This window comes from Mustela nigripes, chromosome 12, assembly GCF_022355385.1.
Source record: "Mustela nigripes isolate SB6536 chromosome 12, MUSNIG.SB6536, whole genome shotgun sequence".
Classification (NCBI taxonomy): domain Eukaryota; kingdom Metazoa; phylum Chordata; class Mammalia; order Carnivora; family Mustelidae; genus Mustela; species Mustela nigripes.
The window spans coordinates 82311202-82331692 of record NC_081568.1 but is presented as its reverse complement, the minus strand read 5'-3'; the positions used below and the strand labels follow the sequence as shown (position 1 = coordinate 82331692).

Genomic DNA, 20491 nt, shown 5'->3' with positions numbered 1-20491 from the left:
GAGTTTTTGTTGTAACGATATGTTAATAAAAAAACAAACACTCAGAACTTACTATTTAAAGATAGATTTTGAGTATTTCTGGAACTCTCCAGAGCTAAGATACATTTTTTTCTTTTGCAGTGAGAAATCTGTGGAGTGATATTTTGGCACCTTGGGAACTTCCTGTTTCCATTCTTTTTTACCTAATGGTTTTAGTGCCCCTTCAAGATCCCTTCCTGAATAAATTATGTTGGATGCTATTCAATATGGTGATTTTTAAATGCTATTATTTCTTTTTCATACAGTTGTCATTCTTCTATAAAGAAGAACGTTCCTTTTTCTTCTTTCTCTTTTTCATTTTAGTTTTAGGTGAAAGAGCTGTGTGCCTACAGCTTAGTCCATACAATAGATGTTTGATTGGAAAAGTTAAGTACAAATGAAATTTTAAAATATGGAGTCAGCTTACATGGACAATGGTTATCCACTCCTTAAAGGAACCGTATTATAAATCATTTTTTTTTTTGCAAAGCTTAGTAATCACCTGTTTATCTCTGTTATCCTACAAACTTGAATTTTCATGTATAGCACATTGTTCAACAAGTTACTAACTCCTTATTCTGTTGCATACACCATGTTATGCACTTAGAGTTGGAATGGTAAGTGGAAGAAACATGGCTGTCCTTCATGTAGGAGGCATCCTTCTGGATGAGGAGACAGACTTGCCCAGAACCCAGTGAGTGAAGGCAATTAGGAAGATGTATCTGAAGAATCTTGATTTGGAAGGCATTATAAAGGCTTTTCCTCACAAACCTGCTCAAATAAATGCTTTGAAATTCAGAACCCTCAGCAGTTACTCTCTGTGGGTCTGATGTGAAGACTATGTAGCAGAGTTGGCAGGTCCCTGCTGTTGTCTTTCTCATGTAACCCTGAATTATGATTGTAGATGTCTTCCCTCAATTCCAATGTTTTCCTCAAGTTTTTTTCCTCTCTGGACATTTCCCCAGCATTGCTAAGGTCCACAGCTGCATAAGGCATGTCCTAGAGATGTACTTTAGAAACTCCTAATAGCCTGACATAGACACATCCAGTTAGATGTGGACACGTCTTTAAAGAAATAAGATGTCTGTCAGTTACAGTGCTGTGACCTCAGGTTCCAGAATATGAATGCAACATTCTTTAGAAGAGATGCTTCACTTTGGATTGAATCTAAGTTTAGAATCAGTCAACTTCTTGTCAAAGGGAGAAGGAGAACCTCCAAGACAGGAAAGCGCCTCGCTATGAACTGGTTTGGAAATTACTTCTCTAAATTTCCTGAGGATGCTTCCTTACTCAGCCTACACTCACCTCTGTTGCTTTCACTCATCTCTTCTGAAGATGAACATTTTCTTTCCAGTGTGAGGTAGAGAGTTGGGTGATTTTTTTCTTTTTCTTTTTGGGTAGCATATCAAATCTCTTTCTGTCTCTCTGTCTAAAAATCAGTCTCTTCTTAGGAGGAGCCAAGAGAAGAAAACTGGGCTTGGGAAGAAAGTAGTTGCTATCATTTTCCACGGGTACTTGAAAAGGGGCAACTGATTAGTTCCTTCAGGCCCTGCTTGGCCAGTGAAAAGAGAAGGGCTGGCTTGGGTGAAAGTTATTCTTGACTTTCAGCGTTGAACCTTGACCAAGTAAAACTTGACTACTGGGGGCTGCCAGTAATTTCTAGTCCTTTGAAATCAAAACTCCAGAGCTTTGGCTTCAGTTAAGTTTGAATTAATCAAGGAAGCCTGGGTGGGAGGCAGAATGAATGCTTTTTAGTATTGCAAGTTTCATCAAGGAAGAAGGTGACAGGAACAATGCCCACCGTGCCCGCCGCGTCCCCCCCCTCCCCCCCCCCCCCCCCCCCGCAAGGTGAAGCACCAGACAAGTGGGTACACAGGGTGGGGAATGTGCTTAGCAGCAGCAAGAAGAGGACCGCAGAGTGAGGTCAGAAAGCGGGGAGAGTGTGCATCTCCATCTTCCAACACTGGGCCTCTTGCCTTGTGCTTTGAGTCAGCCTCCTGCTTCCCATCAGCTGAAGCCTCCCTCTGTTGCTTATCTCTTAGGGTGACTAAACTTCGTGGTTTACCTTGGCATCTCCTGAGTTGAGCCCTGGAAGTTCTCCCTCCTGGGAAAACCCTTAGTCCTGGGAAAGCTGGTTGATGGGTCCCTGGGATCGAAGTTTTAGGTATTGGGGCAGCCCGTGTGACACCTGAGAAACTGCCTGAGAGCACCTGCCTCCATTCTCTGTTTCTTGGGAAAGGGTACAGAAGGCCCCAGGGCAGTGCAGGATCATGAAGTTAGAATAGCAGTAGCCTCCACCCACTGCAAGCCTCCTGAGTGCCTGGAGTGTGATCCTCTTTGGTCCTCAAGACCACTACAGAGGGAGGATGTTTGCAATCCAGTTTTATGGGAGAGAGACCAGAGCTGAAGGCAGTGATGTGTTTCCCAAGGTCAGACAAGTAGAAGGCAACCAGGCCACATTTGAATTTTAGCATGCCTGAGCCTAAAATTTGTCCTCCATTCAATGAAGAACTTGCTGAATCTGATGGCAAATGGGTGGTGTGGAGGGATGCAGGAAGTTTGAGGCTCCTCTCTGCTTTTATTTTATGTATTTTATTTGTTTATTTATTTATTTATTTAAGATTTTTATTTATGTATTTATTTGACAGACAGAGATCACAAGTAGGCAGAGAGGCAGGCAGAGAGAGAGGAGGAAGCAGGCTCCCCGCTGAGCAGAGAACCCGATGCGGGGCTCAATCCCAGGACCCTGGGATCATGACCTGAGCCAAAGGCAGAGGCTTTAACCCACTGAGCCACCCAGGTGCCCCTTCTCTCTGCTTTTATTTCCTCTCTCCACACCTGAGAAGTGTAACTTTGCTAGAGAAGGAAACACTAAGATCCCATAATTTATAACTAGATTTGAGGAGGACTCAAAGATAACAGAAGAGATATGGACATTTAGTTTTGGTCTAGTTCACCAAATAACCTGCCAGGTGTCAGGTTGTGTGCTGGATTCTGGGGTTACGGGGTCAGGGGGTGCGGGCAAGCAGCTTGTGCTCACTGACTCCAAGGAACAGAGGAAATAAGACAGGCATAAAGGTGGTTTCTTCACCAGTCTGAAATCTTCATAGCTGTCTTTGTTCGCTCTGAGCTTCCGTAACACAGCGTCATAGACTGGGTGGTCTCGTGAACTGAAATTTATTTTCTCACCATTCAGGAGGCTGGAAGTACAAGATCAAGGTGCCCGCATGGTCAGGTTCTGGTGAGGGCTCTGCACCTGGCTTGCAGCCTTCTTGCTAGGTGCTTAACGTGGCCTTTTTACATGGCAGTTTTATCAGCCCAGTCTCCCACCCCTATTCCTCACTTCACTGTAATCACGTCCTCAAAGCACTGTCTCCAAATACAGTCACACTGGGGGCTGGGGCTTCAACATAGACTTGGTGGGGACACAGTTCAGTTCGTACCATGGGCCCCAACCCACAGTGTAACAAACATATTTAAGTGTACCCATACCACACGTTATATCCATACTTTTTCTGCTGTACAATAGGTGAAAGGATTTTTATAATTTTGCTTTTGCAATTATTTGGCTCTCCGCAATTAGTTCATTTTATGATTGGCTCTTGTTTCTCAGCAATCATTCGTACTTGGGATTTTTTTGCAAAATGAGAATTCTAAATTGTTTTTAAATGTAGTAAAATATTTGTGAATTTGTGAATTTGACAGTTAATGAGGTTGGCATAATGCTAGACTTCAGTGTTTAGTTGAGCATTAACTAATTTTGGATTCTGTCTTATAGTTTTTGTATTTTGGAGCCAGTACTTTTTCCTAGGCCTCAGATAGTGTTGCAGGCTCTTGAAAAGCTCGTTAGCTTGCCAGCCTTGTCTCTAAATGCCTAAAGGATGAAAGGGTTGGGGCTATTTATAGCTCCACTTTGCACTTCGACAGGTAGCTCCTGACTTTCAACTCCCAGCTGGTGTCTCCTTGGCACTGAAGACCCGCTATCTTCCACCCACCCTCTTCCCCACCAGCCTTCCTCCTACTCTGTGTTCTCCGCCATCTTTCTCACGTTGACATCCCCACCCACCCGATGGGAGACTCAGAGGCCGGTGTGGTCATTTGTGGCCCCCACATCCACCTGTGCCAGCTTTCAAGCAGGCTGGTGTCAGGATGACAGCTTCGGTATTGCTGGCGATGTGGTTAGAACTCTCGATTTCTGTACCTCTTGTCTGGAGACCTGCGCTCTTGGCTCCGGGTGAGGCTTGGGCATTTGTTTTGTTAACAAGCTAATGTGTTTGTTAAAGGCCCATCAGGTTTGGGAGGGCGTGGATGCGGGCAGTGTTAGTGGAAGGAAAGAGAGATGTGGACCTTAATAACAAGAACGATGCACCCCCATTGGATTTACTGCCCTGATTTAGAGGTTCTCAAAGGGCCCTCTGCTGTTTCCAAGATGCCCTCAGGGTGTTGCCTTAAGGGTGCTCAGGAGTGTTCCTCTCTGCCCTCCAGGCCATGTGTCACAGGTGCTGAGCCTTGGTGACTAGTCCCGTAACAGCAGCTGTTACAGGAAGAATTTCTGCTGTCTCTTGTTTATTTTGTCTCCCGTGTGAGGCAGGCTCGCTCTTTCATTCTTCACAGCCCACCAGAGACAGGTACAGACTGTTAATGAGGCTTGCTGAGAGGGAAGCAGGAGGTAGAATAATTACTACCCTGTACAGGCTCACGCTCATTCTGGGGCGGTCCCTCGACCATCCTCTCAATCTGCCCCTTCCAGAAGGCTAGGTACAGCTTACCCTTCCCTGTGGGACTACCCCAGGTATCTCCATGGTGGGAGCTGGGGCAAAACCAGCTTTGGGGCCCAGAAAGAGAAGGGAGTTTTTCCACTTCACTTTTGAAGGCTATCCCCTCGGCCCGTATTTTCTTTCTTTTTCTTTTTCTTTTTTTTTTTTAAATTTTTAATGATTTTATTTATTTATTTGAGAGAGAGAGAGAGAGAGCATGAGAGGAGAGAGATCAGCGGGAGAAGCAGACTCTGAGCAGGGAGTCTGATGTGGGACTTGATCTCAGGACTCCAGGATCATGACCTGAGCCGAAAGCAGTCGCTCAACCAACTGAGCCACCCAGGCGCCCCTCGGCCCGTATTTTCTACTTGAGAATGGTGACGTGGACTATCTCTTCCCTTCAGGGAAAACTAGTCCCAAGTTGTATTTGGCGGGCCCCCAGGATAATCATATAGTACTTTGACATGAGGACATCTTCTGGGGGCACCTGGGTGGTTCAGCGTGTTAAGCATCTGACTCTGGGTTTCAGCTCAGGTCATGATCTCAGGGTCCTGGGATCCAGCCCCGTCAGGTTCCACACTCAGTGAGGAGTCTGCTTGAGATTCTCTCTCTCCCTCTCCCTCTGCCCTTCTCCCACCAAAATAAGTAAATAATCTTTAAACAAACAGAAAAAGACATCTTCTGAAGTCTTGATTGTTTGTTTAAATAATGTACAATTTCTATGGCCTCGTCCCAATTTCCATGCCCAAGCCCTATTAGTTTCTCCAATGAAGGCTCGAAACCCCTGGGTACAGCCTCACTCAAGGCACCTTGTTACATACACTCAGACACAGCAAACTAATTATTTGTCCTTCATTCAACCCAATAATCCTGTGAGGTCATCTTTTTTTTAATCTTACTTCCAAACAAACAGAAACAGAGACGTTAAGCGACAGTTGAGGTCAAGCTGCCAGCAAGTGACATGCTGATGTCTGAACTGAGTCCAAATTTGTGGATTTAACTATTACAAAATACTAAGGAAGTAGGCCAGACCTTAAGGGTGAATGACAGGGTCTGGAATAATCATGCCATTACCAGAGAGAGGGCTAAGTCAGGGCAAAAGTTGGGCGGGGGGAGGGCAGATGGTGAGGAGGTTGGGCTACGAATTAAGAGCCACTCAGCATCTGTGTCCCTTTCTCCTTTTTATTACCCCGTCTTGGCTTAATGGTTATCCTTCTGATCCATCCCCTTTGTTTTCAAGTTAATCACTGTTTTTGACTCTCCAGGAGCCATGCGCCAGCCCAGGCTGTGGTGAAGCAGCCCGACCGGGGAGGCCCTGGCAGAACTACCATCGCAGCGATCGTCCAGACTGGGGGAGACTGGAGCACGGGCCTCTTCAGTGTCTGCCGAGACAGGAGAATCTGTATGTGTTCCCTCTTCACTCAAGCCCTTGACTATTTTCTTTCCCAAGTCATCCCTGGGTGCAGGCGCTACATCAGGCACGAGGACAGAAATATAATGGCTTTCGAATAAGCGGACCAATCTTCTAGCGGCTCAAGTGCACTCCTTGGCAGGAAAAAATCTTGCTTTTCAGGGATGTGGATGCTTTTATAGAATAAGTGGTAACTTCAAAGATTTTTTAAATGACGAACTCCACTGTTGGCAAAGATGCATGAAATGGGCTGCCCCATCTGCTGCTGGTAGGAGGAGACGGTATAACCTTCCCGCCGGATGGCTTAGCAATACGTATGACAAGAACCTCAAGTGTTATATAGCTTTGGCCCAGTCATTACATTTTTAGGCATTTAGTCTAAGGAGGTAAATCACGTGCAAAGATTTAGCAGTGTTAAATTCTGCAGCATTGGTTATTGTGGCAACAATCTGGAATGACCTGAGATGTTTGATGGGGCACGCACACAATGAGTTATTATACAGCCATGAAAAGTAACATTGTAGAATAACAGTCAATGGGATGAAAGATGTTTTGGTACATTTTTAAGTTAAAGAAGCAGACTGTAAAACTAAGCACATTAGACACCATTTTTTTGGGGGGGGGAATATTTAAAAAAATATCTGGAAGGATACAAATACAAATGTTTATGACATACTCCAGATGGTAGGTTCATGAGTAATTTTATTTTCTTTTTGCTTCTCTCTTTCTAGTTTTCTTGGAGGAAGATGCACTACTCTTTTAAGAACAGAAATAATCACAAAAAGCCCCCTATGTTAACTGAATTATTTTCAGATACTATTTTAGCTCTAGAGAGGTACCAATAACACTCCCCTAGCTGTATGATTGTCCCCTGGGAATGAAGTTCAAAGCACATCGATTCCATTTTTATCTTAGGATATTCTGACTCATCTCTGGTACCATGTCAGCATCCCTTTCCAAGTCCTGCCTTCGCCCTAGGGAGCATCTCGGCCACAAGACTTTCTGGGGGATGCGGTGTGGCTGTGGGGAGGTCACTGTTAGATATGCATTTGTCACTAACATTCAAAATCCAGCAGACCCTGGGTCTATTATTTTTGAAGAATATGGCTTTCTCTGCCCTTTGCTGGTTTTTGGAAAGATCTGGATTCAATCCTAAAGCCTCATAGTATCGATCAGAGACCCATCTGAGCTGTTACATGGTCCTAGTCCCTACTCAGCTGACAGTCTGGCTGAGGCTAAAGCTCTCCCACCAAGTTTTGGTGGTCTGGTCCTCTACGCTTGAGCCCCTCACTGTTTGCCTGGGCCCCATAAAGAAGAGATTGCCTCGTAGAATACCTTACCCTCCATCCCTGCCCATCTGACGCAGAGCTCAACAGGTTTCTTCCTGCCGCTGCTACCCATGTGGACTTCTTTTTTTTTTTTTTAAGATTTTTTTTTTTTTTTTTTTTTAATTTGACAGAGATCACAAGTCGGCAGAGAGGCAGGCAGAGAGAGAGGAAGGGAAGCAGGCTCCCTGCCAAGGAGAGAGCCTGATGTGAGGCTTGACCCCAGGGCCCTGGGATCACGACCCGAGCCGAAGGCAGAGGCTTTAACCCACTGAGCTACCCCGGCGCCCTCTCATGTGGACTTCTGATCAGATAATGACGGCAGCCATTCTCTGATTCTCTCAGCTTCTTCCTTGTTCTCTTCCAGATACTTTGACTTTGGTTGTCCCCTGTACTGAGGTCCAGAGAAGGCAGAATAGCCATGTGGAGATGTGGAGATCTAGCATCAGATTAGGAAGTAGACATTTTCCTTTCATAGTTTGTAGTTGGGTGTTGGGGAGTCATCAGTACATTTTCAAGTATGGCAAAGCCTAGAATATAGTGTAGTGATGAGGAGAACATGTTTGTATCAGATGAGACCTTGCCTTGTATCTTAGCTTGCCTCTTACTGGCTATTTGACCTCGAACAAATTCTCTGGGTCTTCACTTTGCCCCCTCTAAAGGAAGGATAATAAAAGTGCTCGCCGCAGGGGTTGTTGTTAAGATAAAACGTAATACCTAGAGACAAACCATAAGAGACTCTTAATCTCACAAAATAAACTGAGGGTTGCAGGGGGTAGGGGGTTAAGGAGAGGGTGGTTGGGTTATGGACACTGGGGAGGGTATGTGCTATGGTGAGTGCTGTGAATTGTGTAAGCCTGACGATTCACAGACCTGTACCCCTGGGGCTAATAATACATTATATTTAATTTTTAAAAAAGAAAAAAAAACCCAAAACAAAAACGTAATATCTAGAACCCATTCTTAACACTGGCTTGGAACTTGACTAGATCATTTTTTTTGGTTGCATGCTCTACTGGATTGAATAGTCCTTTCAAAGTTCATGGCCACCTGTACGGTCTGAATGTGACCTTATTTGGAAATAGAGTTTCTGCTGTGTAGTCAAGTTTAAAAAGAGGTTCTGCTACATTAGGGTAGATCCTAATCCAATGGCTGGTGTTTCTCATAAGAAACAGAAAATTTAAGTACAAACACTTAAGAAGAGAAGCCATGGGAAAACAGAAGCAGAGATTAGAATAACGCCTTCATAAGCCAAAGAATGCTAGGGATTGCCAGCATCCACCAAAAGCTTGGAGAAAGGCATGGAAGAGAATTTTCCTCAGAACTTCTGGAAGGAACGAACCCTGCTAACATCTTAAGTTCATACTTCTAGCCTCCAGAATTCTCCATTGAGAGAATGATTTGTTTTCTTTTTTTAAGATTTTATTTAAATTCCAGTTACCACCATATATTGGAATATTAGTTTCAGGTGTACAATTTAGTGGTTTCACACGTCCATACCACAGCTGGCGCTCATCACAACGTATCCTCCTTAATCCCCATCACCTGTTTCACCCATTCCCCCTCTCCTCTGGTACTTGTCAGTTTGTGAGAAAATAATTTCTATCACGTAAAGATGCCCAGTTTATGGTATTTGTTATGGCAGCTTTAGGAAACTAATACACAAATAAACATTGGATTTCATTTGGAGGCGTTGGGGTAGCTCAGAGAATCAAAAAATCAACTGAAAACTAAGCTCAGAAAGGACAAGCTGTATTTTTATACCGTATTTATTTAAAGATTTTATTTGTTTATTTGACAGAGATCACAAGTAGGCAGAGAGGCAGGCAGAGAGAGAGAGGGGAGGAAGCAAGCTCCCCACTGAGCAGAGAGCCCGATGCAGGGCTCAATCCCAGGACCCTGGGATCATGACCTGAGTCGAAGGAAGAGGCTCAACCCCCTGAGCCACCCAGGCGCCCCTGGGACAAGCTGCATTATCAGAAGCTAGTTGATACTCTGATCAACTGCAAACATTTTTGTCATTTTGTTTTTCCTTCTGAGAATTGATGGAGAAGATGGAGTCCATTTTGCCAGGCTTAGGTCATTCCAAAGGACAGTCCTATCAGCATTGCCCCCAGTAGTGAAGAGATATTTTTCCCAAATTACTGTTGGGGTGCTGTTATCAGGAAATGCCTAACAAATACAGAATAATGCCCCTAGTGAATCTGAGATATATTATTGTTACTATTGTTAAGAGCCAAGAGTAGAGTCAGGAGGCATAGATGTGCTGCTGCACAGTGACTTCTACTCCTTCGCAAGGGCACCGAAAAAGTTGGCTAAAGAAACAACCATCCTCACCACGCCCCTGCCTCAAATGCTGCTTCACCATTTAGCTTTGTCCCCCAGCCCCGTCAATGTGAAGACCGACCGCACTCGGCTTTCTGAGATTCCCTGCTGGCCCGTTTCAGAGCCCATTCTGGGGACAAGGTGAGAAGGGAGGATGTGTGGAGAAATAGAACATTCTTTTTTTTTTTTTTTTTTTTTAAGATTTGATATTTTTATTTGACAGACAGAGATCACAAGTAGGCAGAGAGGCAGGCAGAGAGAGAGGAGGAAGCAGGCTCCCTGCAGAGCAGAAAGCCTGATGCAGGGCTCGATCCCAGGACCCTGAATGATGACCTGAGCCGAAGGCAGAGGCTTTAACACACTGAGCCACCCAGGCACCCTGAAATAGAACATTCTTTACATTTTGGCACGATCTGTGGAGAAGGGGCCATGGATACCCAGTACAAGATGATCTGGAATGTTCTGTGTCCTGGTTGTTATTCCCTGGATGGACCTCCATTTTATTTATGACTGCTCATAGTGTCTCAAAGCTGACTGTTTCTGAAGAAAATTTCGAGGTGATGCGCTTTAAACGCTCATTCTCCACACTGTCATCAACCCGGGACACGAGTGGAGTATGAGTGCTCTGGAGCCTGGGCTGCTTTTGTTTAAAAGGGCTCCTTTATCCACAGAATTTCAATTCAAGCGGACCACTGTGTAAATAGTTGTGATAAACTTGGGAACAAAAAGAGAGAGCCGCTTTCCGTGACTTTTTCCACGCCAGAGTCCCATCCTGGGACAGCCTTCCATTACATGTTGAGAATTACTGCTATAATTTGTCATCCACTAAATAAAGGGTATGTCAAGAACAGCGGTGATTTTCTTTTCTTTTTTTTTTTTTTTTGACATTTTGCTTTGTCATTTTATTGCAATTACATTTTAAATTTATTTTTATTTCTTTTAAAGATTTTATAAATATTTTAAAGATTTATAAATAAAAGTTTTTATTTATTTATTTGAGAGGGAGTGAGCGAGAGAGAGCACAAACAGTGAGGGGGCAGAGGGAGAAGCAGGCTCCCCGCTGAGCAGGAAGCCCAATGTGGGGCTCATTTCCAGAGCCCCGAGATCATGACCTGAGCCTGCCTCCCTCTTCTCTCCTGGGCACTTTTATCTGCATTCACTGTGCGCTGGGGTTGGCAAATGGATATTTCTGAGTTCTTTGGAGATGGGTTTGCTGCAACTCAGGTGTGAAAATAAAGCCACAGGGAAGTAAGTGGCTGCTAAATGTTGTCCAGGGTGAGAGGCGAGATAGCCCCGCTTCGGGAATGTTTGTGATGTTGCCCCAGAGAAGGTTTATGTGGCGGGTTTAATGCACGTTGGTTTGTAACTCAATAGTTACTGAGTTCCTTTGCATGTGCCGACAGGTGATGGGTGTTACAGTCGTAATAATGAGTAAGACAGAGAGGGTTTCAGAAAGGAGATAGACATTAAGCAAATGAATCCACAAACAATAATAGCAGTTGTGGTAAGTGCCCTGAAGGAAAGAAAGAGGGTGTTATGGAAGGAAACTATAGGGGAGTGGGGTCAGAGACGGCCTCTTTCAGAAACCAACTTAAAGCTGATACGGAAAGCGGGGAGGAAATGACGCTCAAACCACCTCTGTGTGGAGGGCACCATAAGCACGTGGGGGTGAAGAGCTTGGTGGGACTAGTACTTACCAGATGCCCAAGATGTAGAATGAAGTGGGCCAGGATTCTCTCTGGTTTTCTGGAAGAGGAAGGCTTGAAAAGGCCTCTGATGGAGGTCTGTGTCCCTGAACTCTATCTTGGGTACAGTGTACCTCTCTAGAAGGAGGCACCACTGCTTCTTGCTCACCCCTGCCGTGGCCAGCAGGGTGCCTGGTCCGCAGGAGGCGCTGAAAAACATTTGCTGAACAACCCATCAGTGAATGAATTTGAACCTATATTCTCACTGGATTCTTTCTTGCTTGCTTTCATTGAAAGAATCATAAGTCTTCTGAGTTGGAAGGGTTACTGGGGTCACTGGTCTGGCCCCTCATCTGCTTGTCAAAACCTGGCAAGGTTTTGACAGCTGTGGCTTTCTGAGCATTTCTAGGAAGGAGGGCTTTTCTCTTTGGGAGTCAGCTTTGTGCTTTAAAAAAAAAAAAAAAAAGAAAGAAAGAAAGAAAAAGAAAAAAAAGGTCCCTGGGTGGTTCAGTCAGTTAAGCGTCTGCCTTGGGCTCAGGTCATAATCCTGGGTATGGAGCCCGGCAATGGGCTCTCTGCTCTGTGGGGAGTCTCTTTCTCCCTCTCCTCTTGCTGCTCTCCCTGCTTGTGCAAGCTTCCTGTCAAATAAATAAATAAAATCTTTTTAAAAAAGAGATTTTGTAAAGTTTAGCATGCACACGATGCAAAATTAAAAAGTACCTACCCCTTTGATACATTTGCTGCCTGTCCACCCAGTTTCCCCAGAGACAACAACTCTTACCTGAGTCCACATACAGACTGTATGCTTGTGAAGGTGTACAATAACTTTGAAGCAAAGGAGATTATTCTTTCTATTATAACAGTATTGTGGAGTCATCATGAAAAGGAAAAATACGGAATCTTATGAAAAAACAAAAACCAGTGTCCTGTAATCCCAGCTGTTGGAGATAATTATTGTTGATATTCTAGTACCTCTTCTTCCAGATTCTTTGCTGTACGTGGATTTATGTAATTTCCACAAATAGTAGAACTATAAACACATGCTGTTCTGCACCAAATATCTTATATTGCTGCATAGATTCCATTTTATGAGTGTACCATAATTTATTTATCCAGAAATCCATTGGAGCACCGTAATGTGGTTTCCAGACTTCTTGCCGTTCAAACTCACACTCCCTGAATGTCTTCGTACAGACGGCACTTTGCGTGTGTGTAAGTTTACCTGTTGGACAATTGCTGAGGAATAAACCTGTTGGTCAAATAGTAGGTACCATTTTAAATCTTGATAGATGCTGCCAAGTGGATCTCCATTTGGAAGTTGTACTAACTTACAGACCCACCCACAGGTATGGGGGTGCCCCGTTTCTTTCTTTCTTTCTTTCTTTTTTTTTTAAAGATTTTATTTATTTATTTGACAGAGAGAAATCACAAGTAGATGGAGAGGCAGGCAGAGAGAGAGAGAGAGGGAAACAGGCTCCCTGCTGAGCAGAGAGCCCGATGCGGGACTCGATCCCAGGACTCTGAGATCATGACCTGAGCCGAAGGCAGAGGGTTAACCCACTGAGCCACCCAGGCGCCCCCCCCCCATTTCTTTCTTGACCATCTCTTACTGTTCAGTGGTTCTGCCTTTTTGTAATAATTGATTTAAACCGTGCCTCGCTGCAGTTTCCACCCCCCTTTTCTACTTCTGCTCTCTAGGGGCTTTGCACTCTGGTTCTGTGTAGGCTTTTTCTTTCTCAACTCCCCTGTGAGTGAGAGGGATGAATAATATAAATCACTTCCATGCATGAGGGTGGAGCCCATCTCAGAGGATAGGCCAGGAACACTGAGGGAGTGGGTGCTCATATAACCGCCAGGCCTATGGGTGCCATGTAAGAGGAAGAGGCTGAATTTCTGGCTCAAATCCTTTTGAGCCTGAGGTCCTAAAAACAAATAAAATACAATAATATATATTTGCATATATGTATATACACAAATAACACAGGTATATGTTCACCTTGTAAGAAATGAAACATTACAGAAAAGGAAACCATGAATGTTCTTTTTTATTAAATCCTTCCAGATCTTTTTTTCCATGTTTATGTATGGAGCCATTAGAAGTATATACTACTCTTTTGTAACTCTTTAAACAAACCTTAAATAGTGTTATGCTGTATGTATCATTATGCAATTTGATTTTTTTAAGGATTTAAAAGAAAATTTATTTATTTGAGAGAGTGAGAGTAGGAGTGGGAGGGGCAGAGAAACAGGGATAGAGAATCTCCAGTGGACTCCTTGCTGAGCATGGAACCTGATGTGGGGCTCAAGCTCATGACCCTGAGATCACAACCTGAGCAGAAACCAAGAGTTGGCCACCCAACTGACTTTGCCACCCAGGTACCCCTTAAGGTTTTATTTATTTACTTATTTGAGAAATGGGGGCAGGACCAGGGGAGGGGCTGAGGGAGAGAAGCTCCAGCAGACTCTGTGCTGAACGTGGAGCCCAATGCAGGGCTTGATCTCATGACCTGAGGTCATGATCTGAGCCAAAATCAAGAGTCAGAAACTTTACTGAGTCACCAAAGTGCCCTTGCAATCTGATTTTTTTTTTTTTAAACTCAAAATATGTCTTAGAGATTTAATTCTCTTGGTACTTAATCTTTCACTGCATTCTTCTTCTTCCTCCTCTTTTTCTTCTTCTTCTTTTTTTTTAGATTTTATTTATTTGACAAAGAGAGCAGAAACGTGAGTAAGCAGCAGGCAGAGGGAGAGGGAGAAGCAGGATCTCCACTAAGCAGGGAGCCTGATGAGAGGCTCGAACCCAGGATGCTGGGATTGTGCCCTGAGCTGAGACTTTTTTTTTTTTAATTAACACATAATGTATTATTTGCTTCAGGGGTACAGGTCTGTGAATCATCAGTCTTGCACTATTCACAGCACTCACTGTAGCACATACCCTCCCCAGTGTCCATCACTCAGCCACTCTATCCCTCCCCCCCACCTCCCAGCAGCCCTCAGTTTGTTATGCTTTGCATCTTATGCTTTGTATCCTTCTCCAGTTCCATTTTATTTCATTTTTCCCTCCCTTCCCCCCACAACCCCCCCACTCTAACTCTCAAATTCCTCATATCGGAGATATCATATGATAACTGTCTTTCTCTTATTGACTTATTTCGCTCAGCACAATACCCTCTAGTTCCATACATGTCATTGCAAATGTGAGCTGAGATGTTTAACCAACAGAGCCACCCAGGTGCCCCTCTTTCGCTACATTCTTAATTATTCCATAGTATGATTTATACCATCATGGCTTATTTAGTGCACACTGAAGTTTTAAATTTCAAGCTACAAATAATTCTACAGTGGACGTCCCTGTACTGCTTCTTACTCTAGGGTAGATGCTCACATGCGGAATTACTAGATCCTAGTGTACTTAAAGTTTTACTAGATTCACCCAAGTTGCTTTCAAAAGGACTGTGTAGCAATTCCTCTCTGGTTTCCCCACAATGTAAATATTGAAAAACTTGGCATGCTTCTGGGGTTTCTGAAGGTCTCAATATGCATTTCCCTGATTACTAACGGCTGGCTTTTCACGGTTGCTATTGACCATTTGTGTTTCCTTTTTGGTCAATTACCTGTTCATGTCCTATCCCCATTTTCTTATTTTGCTTAATCCTTTATATATTGATTTGTAGGAGTTAGCAACTATGCTGTAAAAATTTCTCCTAGAGACTCTTTAATACAGCATTCCATGGTCCCGCTTTTGCCCATTCCTCTTGAGGTGTGAGCCAGGAGTTTTTAATCTCACTCACTCCACCATCTAGAACTGCAACATCTGACGAAAAGGAACTTTCCTAAAGTTGCATGATGTGAGAGCGTCACACAGGAATAAATACAAATTAGTGGTAGTTCAATCTTGGAACACACATTCACAACCATTGTAACGTAAATTCATAAAACATGAGAACATACAGGATTGTATGTAGTAGTAAAGACTTTGGGTTCGGGGCCAGACTACCTGAGTTCAAATCTGACCTCTTCTCCTTTCTAATACACGTATCCCTCTGGCCGTCAGTTTATTATCCGTTAAAATTGACACAATAAGAATATCTGTCTTATAGGATTGTTGTGAGAAGTAAGTGAGTTAATGAATACAATATATTTTTAGCAGGGATTGGTACATGGTGAACTCTAATGTTAGCTATTATATTAATAAGAATTCGAATTTCATGTGATATATTTTTTAAATCCTGTCCCAAGGTAACTGAATATGTGTTTTGGTGTGTTGCCTTCAGCATCTAGTAGCTACATCCTAATGAATGCTTAGATAACATGGTTATCTGATGGAAATGATTAAAAATAAAAATAACAGCATGTATTTTTTAAAAAGACATACCAGTCGTAAAGCTGAGATGCAGGGGTTCCAATGCAAAAAGCAACATTTTTACAGTATACATACTGAGGATGGTGGGCATTTTTACAGTATACATACTGAGGATGGTGGGCATTTTTACAGTATACATACTGAGGATGGTGGGCATTTCTCCTTGCCAGCGATAGTGGTGCAGCTCAGGCGATTGTGTAAACACAATTTATTATTCACTTAGCTTGTCAGCTTTATAATTATGCAGTTTTTGATTAATTTTTTATTTGCAGGCATTTGCACTATTTCATCATCCATGCCTTAAATGAGAGTTGATTGGTTGTTTTTTCCTGTGCCATGATTTCCATGTCTCCTAATTCAGGGTTGCCTGCCCTAGGACCCCTATAAACTCGCAGGAAGTTGACTGGGCCATGTGTCCTCTGAGCTGTTCATCCCAGTGGTCGGTGCAGGGTGGGGCCTTCTGATCTGGCTGGGAGTAATGATTTTTTTTTAAAAGTGTGGGGCAAAACATCTCAGACTCACTCAAGGCTGAATTCAGAATTTGCTTTGGGGCAAGGGATGCTTACAATACGTGATTTAGTGGATTATCTCACAGCTCCTGAATGGATGGAATAGATGTTCTGGTCTTCAAGGATAGGTTGCTCCTTGTCCTCTTCCCCTCAGAGTCCTCACTCTCCGTATGCATGTGTGCTACCTCAGCCCCTCAGAGCCAGGGTGAAGTCCACAATCCTGGAACATCTTTCCGAGCTTCTAAATACAACAGCATTCCTCGCATTTTGCTTTTTTGGCATTGAATCTGGGAGTGGGACTTCACATGCCCCACTGTTTGGGGAGGGAGGGAAGGACAGGTAACAGAGACAAGCCTTTGGCAGGAACTTCTTGTGCTAGTGACACTGGTATGTGAGCCTTTTTGTCAGGTGCACTTAACAGGCTGGGATCATAACCACTTCAAACTCACGAAAATGGCTAACGTCAGAAGGACTGACAGTAGCCAGGGCTGGTCAGGACGAGGAACAACTAGAACTCTCATCTGTTGCTTGTGGGATTGTTCAGTGGTGCAAATATTTTGGAGAACTCTTTATATCTTGTCAAGTTCAACATAAATCTACCTCATGACCTAGCAATGCCACTTCCAGAAATCCACCTATAGGGAATGAAAATATATGTCCGCATGAAGGCCTGTCCAGGAGTGTTTGAAGTACGTATTCACAATAGCAGAGGATGGACTAGCCAGCGAGAGTCTGGAGAAGCGGTCTGTGCAACAGTCATGTGTTGGATACTACTCAGCGCCAATGAAGAACGTACTACAGACTCGCATAACAGCAAAAGTGAACCTCAGGGAACATGAATAAAAGAAGGTGGATATAACAATAAAAATGGTTCCCTGTATATGAAGTCCAAGAGAAGGCAAAACTTATCAACGGGAAGAGAAATCAGAGCAGTGGTTGCCTCTGGAGTGGGGATGGTAGGGCTGGGATTGTTGGGAAGGGGCACAAGGGAACCCTGAGGGCAGTGTTCTACTTGTTACTTGGGTGAGAACGTGATTGTCACAAGTCACCCAACATAACATTTACGGTCTGTTCATTTTCTTGTATATAAATTATGTCTGAATACCATTTATTGCATACATGCGTTAAAGGTCATGGTTAGCTTTTTGGTGTTTATTTATTTTGCTGTTTTATAGTCCTAATTATTTGTGTTCTCCAAAGTCATCCTCATTTGCGATGCTATATGACATAGCATCTTAACTGTATACAAGGAAGTCTTAATCTGCAGTCTGTTGATAGCGTTCAGTGGATCCTTGTACCCCACAAAATTGAACGCAATATTTTGCATGTCTGTGTCTTTTTCTTTTCCCTTGAGGAGTGACTTCATAGCTATCACCATATCCTCAACAGGGTCTGCGACCCAAAACATATTTAAAACAGAACCTCTGCATTTGATGGTTCATGCAGGATGTGTAGGAAACAGTATCAGGAGTTAAAGATCAATGAATAAATAAATGACACACTGTTTCCAGTTGATGTTCAAGGAACCAAGCCTCTAATAGTTTACAGATTAAAACTGGCAGATGTCACTGGCTCCATGAAACTAGCAAAAATGAGAGTAACCTTCTGGCCGGGGAAATAGAATACAGTCCTGATGAGAATAGCAGGCAGAATCAGCGCACCATAAAAGAGCTTTCAATCACATTTACAGAGAAAGACGCCTGCTATTCACAAGTATCATATACTGGGTCTATTTTAAATGTTGAAAATAGATGAACATAATAGAAGCAACAGCTAAGATTCAACTGTAAAAAATTATTTAATGCTCTTCTCTTGACAGGAAAAAAACAATTACCATAGTGAACGCTAACAGAATTGTATCAGGTGCAGCTTTGCCAGTGTTTAACAAAAGACAATTTTGATGTGGCTCAGTTATGGCAATTTTCATCCACTGAGTTTTGACAATTGGTTATTCATTCTCAGTCCCTGATTGCAGGGAGACAGTGCAGCATTCAATGGATGGCATCAGGTTGTAAATGCTCTTCGAGACGTGAAGTTGTTCTAAGCACATCTAAGAACCGTGGCTTGCTTTTATGTGGTTATTGACAGGTTTCTGTGGTCTGTTTTGTCCAATGTGCCTTGAGTGTGACATCGCCAGGCATCATGGAGAGTGCCTTTGTTGGCCATTGTTACCCGGGTCCACCTTTGCACTGAGAATTGGCACCAGAGAGAGACATAAAATACGGGTAAGTGTGTTTGAACCGGTATGTGAACTTGGATCTATATAAGAACCTAAATGTCTTTCAAAGCTGTGGTTTAAAAAAAAAAAAAAAAAAAGTCTGAGTGAGAATGCTTAAAAAACACCACACTTAGCAAAGAGTTTGGGAAAGGAAAGGGAAGAAATTTCTGACTTCATTCATATGGACTAAAATGGACAGGATGAAAGGCATCTCAAAGGGGGTAGTTATGCTGATGATAGGTCAATGGGCCGCTTCTGTTTCTCTCTCTCTTACTGCATCAAGAGAAGATGACAGGTAGAATGGCACCAAATTTGGAGGATTTACTTGGGATGGTCTAAGTGAAAATGAAGTATATGGGGCATATGCAGAATTCACTTTGAGGATTCCCTGGGGATTCTTCAAAGAGCCAGTGTCACTTTCCAGGACAGCTCAGCCTAGGTACAACAAGAGACTGAGCACAGAAAGTCATACATATCAGGATGTGGACAGTTAAAAAAGACATCTCCTTATATATTCAAATGGAATGATCCCTAAAATATATTTCAATATATTGGTTCAATATATTGAATATTGATTTGAATATATTCAAATTCAATTTGAATTCAATATTCAAATTCAATTGAATTTGAATATATATTCAAAAATATATTTTATTCAATATATTGAATAAAAGGTAAAGGACACAGAAGTACACAACTATTCACATATAAGGACTATATATGTACTTGTGCAGACATAGAATTTATCTGGAAGTGTACATAAAAACCTGCCAACAACAGCTGCCCCCAGATAAGTTAAGTGGGTAGCTGGGGACAGCTGTGGAAGAGGGATATACTTTTTACTTCCTGTGCCGCCTTACTGCGAGAATGTTGGACCATAGGCATTTATTACCCACTCCAAGGAAAGAAAGTAATTCGAAGTATTAAGTCCTAATAGGAAAAAAAAAAAAAAAAAAAAGATGCTGACAGAGAAACCAGTGGTTTCAAGTGTGAAGTCTGTGTCAGAAGCCCTAAGTGAGGCCAGGTCTTTGAGCTGCAAGGATTGATAAGGGGTTGAGCTGCTTGGCCCTTGGGGGTCCTGGTGGAGCCGTGTTCCCGGGTGTCCCTGTAGGGTATTGACTTGGTGGAACTCGGAAGCAGCGGACGGGATAGGCTCCTGGGGGATGGCACGGAGCCTGAGTGACTGCTCCAGGACAGAGGCATGGGTCTCACCCTAGGGCACGCTGTGTGAGGACTGGCTCGCCGTGCACTGCTGTTGGCCCTTCTCCATCTGTCAGGTGGCCCGGGAGCTCAAGATGAGGGCCTCCCGACTCTATGAAATCTACACGGCTCCTTCAACCAAGGACAACCTTATCTGACAGAGCTAGAAAAGTCCTCCTCCTCACTCGCTCCCCAAGCCCCTCCTAGTAGAGAGATTGTTCTTAAGTTTTCATGGAAATTGTATGAAAATAAATGATTTCTCCGCTATTGTCTTTACTCTTGTTCGTTCTTCACACACACCTTCGATGAAGTCTCTCTGGCATTCCAGCCTCGCCACGTAAGGCAGGTTCTAGAGATGAGCTTGTGCCTTCCACACCTGCCTAGAGTTGGAGAAGGGTGCATTCCCCCCATCTTCCTACCACCATCCTTTCCTGGGAAGCTTTCTTCCCTACCCCCTTTTGCCCACAGAGCCAGTAGTGGGGCAGGAAACGGTCGATCTTAGTTAGCACCTGGACTGGACACGAAGCGTCACTAAATCAGAGAGGCATGGTCCTTCCCTTGTCCTGACTCTTTCAGTCTGCACCTCATGAAGGAGGCATTCCCGGGTGGCTGCAGGTCTTGAACACCTCTCCGACACTGGCGGGTCTCGGCCCTGAGCTTGAAGCCCTAGGTGGGCAGCT

At 43.6% G+C, this 20491-nt stretch overlaps 1 protein-coding gene across 1 annotated transcript; it reads left to right on the top strand.

The window, feature by feature from the left end:
- Positions 1-650: 650 nt before the first annotated feature.
- On the top strand, positions 651-19991 carry PLAC8L1 (PLAC8 like 1). The gene is made up of 4 exons (XM_059416366.1): positions 651-712; positions 6041-6177; positions 18482-18618; positions 19829-19991. Exons 1-4 carry the CDS (start codon positions 651-653, stop codon positions 19967-19969), a joined length of 477 nt encoding a protein of 158 aa, XP_059272349.1. The 3' UTR covers positions 19970-19991.
- The last annotated feature ends 500 nt before the right edge of the window (positions 19992-20491 follow it).